Consider the following 10,560-nt stretch of genomic DNA (forward strand, 5'->3'; position numbering starts at 1 on the left):
AAATCAGAAATTGACAGAAGCGCAATCCTGACTTCAGCGCGTCTGTCCTCCGCCCTCGCCGTTTGTTTTAGCAGGTCTAGATAATATGCAGCAATTTAACAACAATTTTGCTGCCTCAGCATGACTCCTAAATTCACATGACCATTACAAAAGAGTCATCGGGTTGTTAATTTTGCATAAACACGGGCGCGTTTACTAGAAAAAAAACTGTTTTTGGTTTTTAAAACAAATGCCAAAATTTATTTATTTTTTCTTGAAAACACCTTATATTCTTATCAATGCAAAAAGTAAAACAAATTCAAAAGATTATGGCCATTATCTAATATATTTGTTGGGAAAAGCAGCTTGGAGAAAAGCAAAGCGCTTTAGGAGGCACACGATAAAATAAAGGAAGTTTACAAGAATGTAGTTTATTTTTGCAGCGTGTCTTTTTTGGAATAAACAGCAAAGAGAGTATACACAAATATACTGTAGTAGTTTTCACTATATGCTTATTCTTTCTGTAATTCAGCAAAAAATCTGTTTTTTTTCCTCTTCTGCTCCCTCCAATGAAACAACAGCGTTCCCCCTTTAGTACTGAATTGTAAAGTACTGTAATGGTGGGGTGTGAGAGGGGGTGGGGATGGATTATCCATTTTTATTGCATCACCTGTCAGCGGCGTCCAATGGGCGTTGACTCCGCCAGCATTAATTGATGAAGGTGTCTCCTCACTGGCCCACCTCCCCTCCCTGGTCATTTCATTTGCAGCTCCGCCAGCAGCAAAGAAAGCAGCTGCATTTTAGCTTTCATTCTGTTTCTCCCTGTCTCTGATTCTGTATCTCTCCCAGTCTTTCTCCCTCCTCCTCCACCTCCCCACCCTCTCACTCCCTCTCTCCCTCCCTCGTCTTTGCTATTTTACCCATCTGGCCGAAGCAGTGGTGTACACTTACCCCCTCGTCCTGCTGCCGAACAGAGAGGGGAGTGGAGCCAGTGGAGGCAGGTATCACGGCGGTCCCGTCGCATTCCTCCACCATGCTGGATCGGGGCGAGAGGCGAGGAGATGATGCTGCCGGCTCATTATCTGACGGCACCGTTTAAATTTGCATGCCAAACTTTGCGTTTTCATGACGCAGCAGCAGCAGCAGAGGGGTGAATGGATTAAAGGTATGAGCAGGATGCCTTGAGTTCAAGAGCCCCTACCATTCACCGTTACATCTATAGGCTGATCTGAGAGGGACTACATGGCTTCATAGATGCATAATGGGAGACTTGGAGTGTGGCTTTGAGGAAATGCAAGGAGTGAGATTGGGATACCTGCTCATCCAAGGGAAACAGATGTTTGCTTTGTCTCAGGTCTTCACCGACCTTCTGAAGAACATCCCTCGGACCACGGTGCACAAGCGCATGGACCACCTGAAGGTGAAAAAGCACCATTGCGACCTGGAGGAGCTGCGGAAGCTCAAAGCAATAAACTCCATCGCCTTCCATGCTGCTAAATGCACTCTCATATCGCGGGAGGATGTGGAGGCTCTGTACTTCTCCTGCAAGACGGAGCGGGTGCTGAAGTCTACCAAAAGAAAAGCTGCGTGTTCCCCCGAGGACGAGGATGCGTCCACGGGGCTCATCCGTGCGGACACCGAACTGTGGAAAGAAAAAGTTTGGTTCAGTTTGCACGGAGTCCCGGAGACCATCACGCTTCACAACAAACCCGACCAGAGGAGAGAGCTGACTCCTTGCCTTAGCGACTCTAAACTACCTCAATTTTACCACAAAGCCCACGAGAAGGATTACCGTTCGGGACTGAAGTCTAATCACAAACACTTTCAAAACTACGAAACTGAAAAATTGTCAGGGAGCCGCGTAAATCAGAGCCAAAAGCATGCGTTTTTCCGGAGCGCAGTGAGCCGGCAGCCGGTGGTGTTTCAGTCCGCCATAGCGCACTCCAAGCTCTATCGCTCTGCCGGCGACTTGCTCCACAAAAGGAGGAGGAGGCGTGAGGGGGGCGGCGGCAGGGACGGCGCAAGACACTCGTGGGGCAGGAGCAGACACTCGCAAGTTCCCTCCGTGCTGCTTTTCCAACCGAAATCCTCCGCGTCCTTCAGCGCGTTCCACCTCAGTCCGGATTTCTACGTGGGCTCGCGGCCTCACCAGCATCACCACCACCACCATCATCATCACCACCACCACCACCATCTCGAGTCAAGCTTTCCGGAGAGTTACAGCAGCGACTCAGAATCCAGCACCTACTCTGACAGGGCCTGCCCGGACTCGGACTTTGGCTCCGGTTTCTCCACTAGCAGCAACTCAGGGAGCTCCGAGGAAGAAGAGGAGGAAGATGACACGCCGTCAGAAAGTTCAGAGGTCAGCTCAGAGGATGACAGCTCTTCTCAGTCCGACTCCAGCTCGGTTTCGAGCCGGGTTTCTATGCAGAGCATCCGCTTTAGATGCGCTCGGGTGGGTTCTCTCGCCAAAAATCAGAGTTCTGTTAAAGCCCCTTTGGTCCTGCAGCCCACCTTTCACTACAGCCAGCAGCTACAGGAGCAGCAGCAGCGCAAGACTCATCATGCTGATCCACAAATAAATCCCTTAAAAAGTAGTGAAACCAGACCGGAAACGAGACCCCTGCAGACCTGCGGATTAACCTGCACTGTTTTGGACAGCTTTACGGCAGAACCCACAAATGAAAGGTGCGAGTTGGATCCAAATCAACCTGCAGATGACCTGCTCCTGTCTTCAGCAGGACAGGAGCGGCGAAAGGCCTCCCACTCTTCCCGCAAGGCACTGGGGCATACCGCATGGTGCCTCCCGGGACTGAGCACCCAGTCCGACTCTAATAAGCCCCAAAAATGTGTCGACAAAACCAGCAGCGTGAAAGAACCATCTCCCAACAAAAAGATTAAGGTCGAGTTGGATGAATCCACCGTGGCCCCCCATTTGGACAGTGGCAGAACAGCTGGGACACCCCCCTTTAACCTCTGCAATGTGAAAGTTAAAGTGGAGGAAAACTGTGACGAATATGAATATCAGAGCCAGACCACTGTGGTCAAATGTAAAAGAGATAAGACAGAGGGGGGGAATGGTCAGAGTCCCGCCATCAAACAAGGAGACTTTTTTAAAAGCGGGATTAAAGTCACTGAGAAAAGCCCTGATGTGGCCCCCAGGTCCCCCTGCGGTCCTCAGGAATGCAGGAGTAAGCAGGATTCCCCTTGTCTCGAGGAGGGGGAGCTCAAGAACAAAAGCTGCCGGGCTCCGGTGCAGGGGAACAAGAAACTCAAAGGTTTGAGGACGCATTCGAAGCAGAACCTTCTCGGAGCCAACAGGGCAGCTTCTTCCTCCTCTTCCTCTTCTTCACCTCGTCTCGCGGGCTGTGACGAGACATCAACGGAGGATTTACCGAGCAGACGCAAACGCAGCACTGTTGTATCACCCGCAAAAACTGCTTTCAGCCTGATGGCAAATTTCCCAACTCCTCCGTCGCTGATCGTTGGCAGCGACGGGGATTTGTGTCCTGCTTACTCCCTGAACTCGCTGAGGGGCCCCGGGCCTCCCCCTCCGTCCCACCCCGTGTGGAGGTGGCGGCCAGGCGGCCAGGTTCTCCCTCCCCCACTGCACGCTCACAGAACTAGGAAATACTGAGGTGCTTATGAAAGAAAACTAAAGCCAGAGTGCACCCCGACCCGCGCTCTGCCTTACACGGAAGTGAGCGCAGAGTGCGAGCAAAATGCTGATTTTCCCTTTCCTCTACAAATGATTTTTAAATCTCAGAATGGATTTACACTCTGCTTTGTTTTGAAGTGGGATGAGGGAAAGCCTCACAATCCTGTTCGGAGCTTCTGAACGCCCAAGAGACTGCGAGACTGAGGATTCAAAAATGTTATTTAAAAAGCAACCTTTTTTTGCTTCCCAATTATTATTATTATTTTTATTTTATTTTATTTTTTACATTTTATTTAGGTTCTTCTCAATGTATTTTATGTTTGAGTTTCATAGGTTTGGGTTTAAATTGTAATATTATTAAAAAAAGCTTTTTAAAATCTACATTTTAATAGGCAGGCTCTGTTTGACTTAGAAAAAAAAAATGTTTTTTGAAGTGGGAAAAGCAAGAGTTCCCAATTTGTGCCACGTGATGGTCTATATTTTTTAATTGATTTTTTTTCTATGGCAGGCAGATAATTATTTATATAGAATATTTTCATCCATTTATTTTTCTTGCATGTCCTATGGTGCTCTGATTTTTTTTTATTTTAATTTTTTTCTGCTGTGTTTTGCTAACATGTTAGGGGCATAAAGACGCTGCTCCAGACGCAACAAAGGCCTTATGTACACAGACAATCAAACGCGGGAATCCGTGCCTCTCTGGATCCTTGTCTCCTCCACCACGTTCAGTTTGTGCCCTGGATGCGTTTGGAGCGCGTAAAATATTCAATACATTGCAGAAACTGTTATGCCCGAACTGTGATTTGCTGCGAGTGAGGGGAGGGTGAGGGGAGGGAGGGGGACAAAAACAGCACGGAAAGTGCGTAAAGAAACACCTCGTAACCACTTTGGGTTTTACAAAAACAATACCACAAAGCACAGGAGAAGAGCTCGCATGCTTTGCACTTTGATACTGTTTTGTTTCAGCTTTGAGGGGTTTTAATGTGAAATGTATCTGAGGCGGAAGCTTAAAGATGAGACTGTGTAGCCAAATGGATTTCATTCGATTATTTGTTGTTTTGCTTTATTTTGAGGTTCATCCATTTGTAAGCTGCTGACAACTTTAAAAAAAATGCTACTTTTTGTTTGGTCTCTACAGCATCCCATCCCACCGTCAGGTTTTCTGGAATGTCCCTATTTGTTCAATGCATCCTGAATGTAAAGCGGCCCTGACCTGCTCCATGTTGTCTTTATCTCCAGCTCCAGTGTACATACCTTTAAATGAAGGGGTCGGAGCTGCAACAACATTCAGGCATTTTGAGCGCCTACGTCATTGGCAGTGCAGGAGGCGCCCTGCTAATTGGCATGCTTTTCTGTCAGCCACAAAGAGAGGCCCCAGCTTATGGTGAGCCAGATCACAACAAACTCAAAAGCCCCTGAATGATGTCAGCCTCCTCACAAGCACAGAGAATTGTAGAAACTATTGGGTTTGGGATTGTTTAGAAACAAAAAAAAGAGAGAATGGGGGAAATTAAATGCTAAAAAAAGTGCATTTTACTCTGCTTTTATGGTGTGGGTACTTGTTGTTCATGTAATTGCAGCCCTAAATCACCGTGAGCCTTATTTTTGAGGCTGGAACTCAAACTTGAACTTATGTAGGGTTTTTCTCAGCCTCTGGACGCTGTGGCACAAGCTCCTTTTCAAGCAGGGTAGCAGTAAAACGGAGGGGGTTGCATAGGGAGACATGGGGGAGGGGGGGGGGTTGCTGTGTTGCCAGAGCGAAGCTTTCAACCTTTAATCCGCATGTCAAAAGCAAATGCAGCCCTGCATAGGAAGAAGGGGGAACAGCCAGAAACCAGAAGCTGCCAGACTCGGCCTCCCCGGTGCAGCAGCCCCATTCTCACCCGGAGCTCACAAAGCCCGGACCAGGGAGAGAGTGGTCTGCTGGGGAGGCCCTTGCATCCTTAAGACAAATGGTTCTCTGACAGTGACACTATCAATGCAAACAATCGCATGGTGCAGCATCTAAGAGGCTTCATGCTCCTCACCACTGTCCCCCCATCCACTCCCCCTCTGCCCGGCCCTCCTCATTAATTCATTTATTTCCCTTTTTTTGTAAACAATACTTGAGGTCAGGTTTTTGACATGGATTTTGAAGTCACTGGTTGTTTATATGAAACTGAATATTTATTTTTGTGAATTTTACTGCAGTTTTTCTTGTATATTGATGTGTATGTTGAACTTTGGAGAGTTGCATTCAAAGGTGAAACTTGAAGGGTGGATTTTTGTTGTGAAGCACTTTCCCTCTCTTTTCTGATAATGGGACACTCATTAAACGGGAATAAGTGTAACCATCTTTCCCCTTGGTGTTGTTTCGTGTGATCATTTTTGGGGAGTTGTGTGGGGTCATACAGTGCAAAGTACAAAATTAAAAGGGGTCTTCAGGTTGTTTTTTGGCTTGAGATGTAGAGATTAAAGCAAATGAGATATCACTTTGCATTTTGTAAGAAAATCCGTTGTTCTCTCATCAGTTCTTCGACGAAGAATTCCTGTTTTGGGAAAAATGTGTAGAAAAGGCTCAGAAGCATGCAAGAAAAGATAAACCGCCCCTTTGCAGCAACTGCAACACTGCACAGGAGCTGCAAGACAAGCCTGTGTTGTAAAACACATACTTATACAAAGTGATTAAAAAACGCAACTCGCAGGTGGCTGCAATGAGAGCCCCAAAGCCTCCCGATCACCATAACCGTTCAAGAATCGCGCGTGCAGCACCTCCGAAAGAGTTTTGACCTGATCTGTCCTTGCGCCCTCGCATGTTTGAGGCGATGTTTCGCAGGTTACTGAGATTCAGAGTCACAAAATCCAGGTCAAACCTCCATGATTGATAAGGGGAACCACGACTTGCAGAGCTGTTTGGCCCCCGTGCAGACCGGTGCAGCTGCGGGAGCCTTAAGGGGCCACACTGGGAGAAAAGACTGCTGGCGATTCAGGGGTCAATTCCTGCGCGGATTTAGAACCAACAGACTGTTACTTCTACAGAATATCAACAAAATTTGCTCCTTCTTTTTTTCCCCAAGAATAAGCCAATTATGGGTTTAATAAAAAAATAAAAATAGAAAAAGTAACTCAGAAATCTTTACTTGCACGTGCGCAAAGTTTGGAAAACAAGGGTGAGCCATGCAGGCTGTTGGAGACGCTTTGAATTTATCTAAGAGACACAGATGAGCTGCAGTCAAAATGTGTTTATGCGGAATTTTAAAATGGTCGACGAAAAAATCGATCTGGAATATTTTTCAAATATGGCAGCACAATAGAAAAAAATGACGAAGCAAAAATATTTTCCATTAATTGTATTTTTTTTAAAAAAGCTCCCCGTTTCTGTCCCTTAAATCACACGCACGCACACACATTCTGGAGTCTGCACGTTGCACAGCCCGCTCTCTGCCTCAGTAACCTGCCGCGTGCACGGTGGGGTGGGGATGGGGGAGGGCTGCTGCTGACCTACTGAAAGAAGAACATTTGTCCTTAGGGTCAAGCTGAAAAAGTGGCCACAAAGAATAAAAAATAAAAAACACTTAAAAATTACCCTAAGAAAAGCAGTTTCCTCTAAAGTTTTTTGTTGTTGTCAAAAATGAGATATTTATGGTTTTGGAAAGTGTTGCTAATCTAAACGGGGATTAGTCTTCACCCAACAATTAACTGCTGACACTGAAAAAAAACAACAACAAACAATTGTAGAATATGAGCCCCTTCTCACACCGCTATAGGTAAGGATCACATTCCTGACCATCATTAAATATTTTATTTTTATTTTAGAAGATTGGCTTTTTAAATTATATTGTATTTACTGTAACATATTCCCTCTGTGGAAACCACAGCTAAATCCACCATCTGGTCCCTGCACCTTAAACAAAATATACACGCCAGGATAAGCAATTATGGAATTAAAGGGAGAACTGCAATCATCTTCCTTAAATGAAAAAATGGAAGTAAAGCTACTGTTTTAGACTTAAATACGAGAAAAAGTTGAATTTGTTTAATTTTCAGCAAAGGTGAGAAGTTATTCCTAATAAATGTATCTAAGTGTAAACACACAGAGCGCTCTGACACACTTTTGGAGAAATTCGTGTGTTTCTTCGGTGCGTAATTTTACGCACTGGATCTGAATTCACAGGTCAAACCCAAACATCCGATTTTAAATGATGGACTTCTGTAATTAACACACAAATAGCATGGAGGGGTTGAAAAACAAATGCACTGGAAGTGGAACATGCGGGTGTGTGTAGAGCTGACATTCCCCTTTTAATTCCCAGTGTTGCGGCCACGAGTGCGAGAGAGTGGAGGAACGGACAAAGCTGCTCAGAGGGAGGAAAGACGCCGCTCCACTCCATGTTTCCAGGGAAAAGCAACCAATTTATTTTATGCACACATTTGTTATTTTAAATGAAGAGGTTGTGTTTTAAATTAGTTTAAAAATATATATTGTTACTACTAATTTGGAGACTTTGTAGTAATTTCTCCATGTCCATAAAATTCGGGGAGCCCAAACAGCAAATTTCCCCGCTGCTCACAGAGACATTTTCCTTTTTTTGTGTGTGTGTGTGTGTGGGGGGGGGGGGGGGGGGGGGGGGGGGTCATGCTCAGGGGAGAAGCTGCGCCAGAGGGCCTCTGCCCGGTCATGGAGCTCAACCTCATTTGTAAGGGCTTTTCTCAGCACGGAACAGAGCCAGATGCAGCCCCTTCCCGTCAGAGGAAGCGCGACGATGCCGCGCGACTTTCAACACACATTTCAATCAATTAAAGGCGTCATGACGTCACTCAGACGCAGGGATTTCCTATCCAAACTAGAACAAGAGATAGACTCCAACTTATCAAAAAGCAAGCTCTTTGTCGTTTTTCTGAAAGACTGAAGAAAATTATCATTTTTAACTTGTGTACAGTCAATAGGACAAGAATTTGATTTACTGTGCTCCAAACCATTATAGCAATAAGACTTTGGAGGGTATATGGGGTCATTGGCTCAGAAATTTAAATTATTTTCTTTCTTTCTCCATTAAGTTTGGACTGTAAACATAATGTACAGTTCAAATGTAAATTCTCTCTACTATTTATTTTTAAAAAATTGTATTTGAAATACATCTTTAACAATGCGTAACATGAGAAATTTCATAGCCCTCCCCTTGGAAATAAAATAAAAGTCTGTAAAGATTTATAAAATCAGCCTAACAATTGTTTCTTTCACCATAAACCAGCTAAATTGACCAACTTTTCAAACTAGACACTACTTTGGACTTTGAGTAATTTAAAATTTGTGATATAAAGTCCTGTCTAACAGACTGTTTTATGCCCTGAAACCTACAATCTGCTCTTTTTTTAAGTGACAGGTCAGATGAGAACATCTCACACTATGGAGGGATTTGAACAAGGCCACAAGCAGCAGCGACCTTTGACCTCTCATACCAGGGAGTCATCGAATGAGGAGCCGGGGCTCGGGGAGCTGGAAAAATAACACACCGACATGTTTGAACTGTCTGAGACGTGAACGCACAAAAAGATCTGAATTTTTCATAATAATTCTTAATCTGTATGTTGGCCAGTTTTAGCGCATTGATTAGTACGTCAGTGCCACTGCTCCCCGCCTATAAGCCGACGGCCGCTCTCACCTCCAAGCCTATTTGTCAAGCAGGAGGCTGATGAAAAAACACAGCTTTGTGGCTTGCCGCGGGGCAGGGGAGGCGCGAGACAAAATGTGTCAAAAGCAGGTTTGTGTGGAGCAGGAGCTTTTCTTTATGCCAAAGTGTAGTGTTTTTCTTTGATTGGAGTTCAGAAAAATGAGAAGACATTTTTTTGATGGTTGTCCATGAGCAGAAGAAGCAGCAAAGAAGCTGCTTCGGGCTCATCACCTTTATGATTCATTTTTAAGTAACTCTGGTCTATTTTGCACAAAATGTCCCAACAATGTAACCTATGAAGCATCAGAATATTTAAATTTAACACGTTCTTTTTGAGCCTCCTCTTCTAAGGTCCTCCTGCTGAAGTTGTAAAAAAAAAAATCTTCTCAAAGAAGAGAGTTTGAATGCTGCCTTTCTCCGGTCAGACATGTGACAGCTCTCTCTGTGATCCAGCTCTGATAAGATCTGTGTATTGCAGTGGATCCACGGTTATGATTTGGCCCGAATGAGGCTTGTTTGTAATGTAACCTGAGATCCTTCTCAAACCCCCCCAATCCCAGAGGAAAACAACACAGAGTGCTGTCCAAGCTTTTAAATAAGGATCTTTCACTTAAGCAGAATGAGGACTGGAGCACATGCAGGGCACTCTTTATGAATGCAGCTCTGAATAAAACCGATAAAGTCTGGCGTCCCAACAGACCTGTTGGCCTTGCTTTATTGTAATTACAGATCCATGAGTCACGTCGGGCATCATCATTGTGTCTTTCTTTATCAGTCGCTCATTTCCAAACTATTTTTTATCTGGATTGAAAATATCTCAGACTCCAAAATTTAATAATCAACTTATTTGGATTTGGCGGCGTGTCAGGTGGTCTGCTCGCTCCTCAAAGCTCCTGAAGTGCCTTCAGGGGGCCAGCACAAAGGTGAGAACCAGGTGGCGTTTTAAGGAAGGAGCTTCAGGAGAGCGAGAGGCCAGTTGATTGCTTTGCACTTTAATGAGTGACCCTGATTGAACAGCAGAAGATGCAATGTGCAGAACAGGGATCATGCTTGGCTGGATTTATTTTGTCCTTTTTTTCTGCTGGCATATTGTTTCTAAGCTTGAATCGGAATTTTCTCAAGTTTTTAGATGTTTTTGATGTATTTTTTCCTCATTTCAGGAAGCCAAACAGAGAAACCAAACTTTTACTGATGTTTTGAAAGACAATGAAAGTAATTAGTTTGTTGAAAATGATCAGGTTTGTACTTGTGGATTGATCAGAAAGCATTTAT

General features: G+C 44.8%; 1 protein-coding gene across 1 annotated transcript; it reads left to right on the forward strand.

Annotated features, from left to right (window-relative positions):
- The first annotated feature begins 400 nt into the window (after positions 1–400).
- Positions 401–5,967, forward strand: skida1 (SKI/DACH domain containing 1). The gene has a single exon (XM_023950335.2). It carries the CDS (start codon positions 1,241–1,243, stop codon positions 3,614–3,616), a length of 2,376 nt encoding a protein of 791 aa, XP_023806103.1. The 5' UTR covers positions 401–1,240; the 3' UTR covers positions 3,617–5,967.
- Positions 5,968–10,560: the final 4,593 nt, after the last annotated feature.

This window comes from Oryzias latipes, chromosome 20, assembly GCF_053564925.1.
Source record: "Oryzias latipes strain Hd-rR chromosome 20, Olatipes_Hd-rR_3.1".
Taxonomy (NCBI): Eukaryota; Metazoa; Chordata; class Actinopteri; order Beloniformes; family Adrianichthyidae; genus Oryzias; species Oryzias latipes.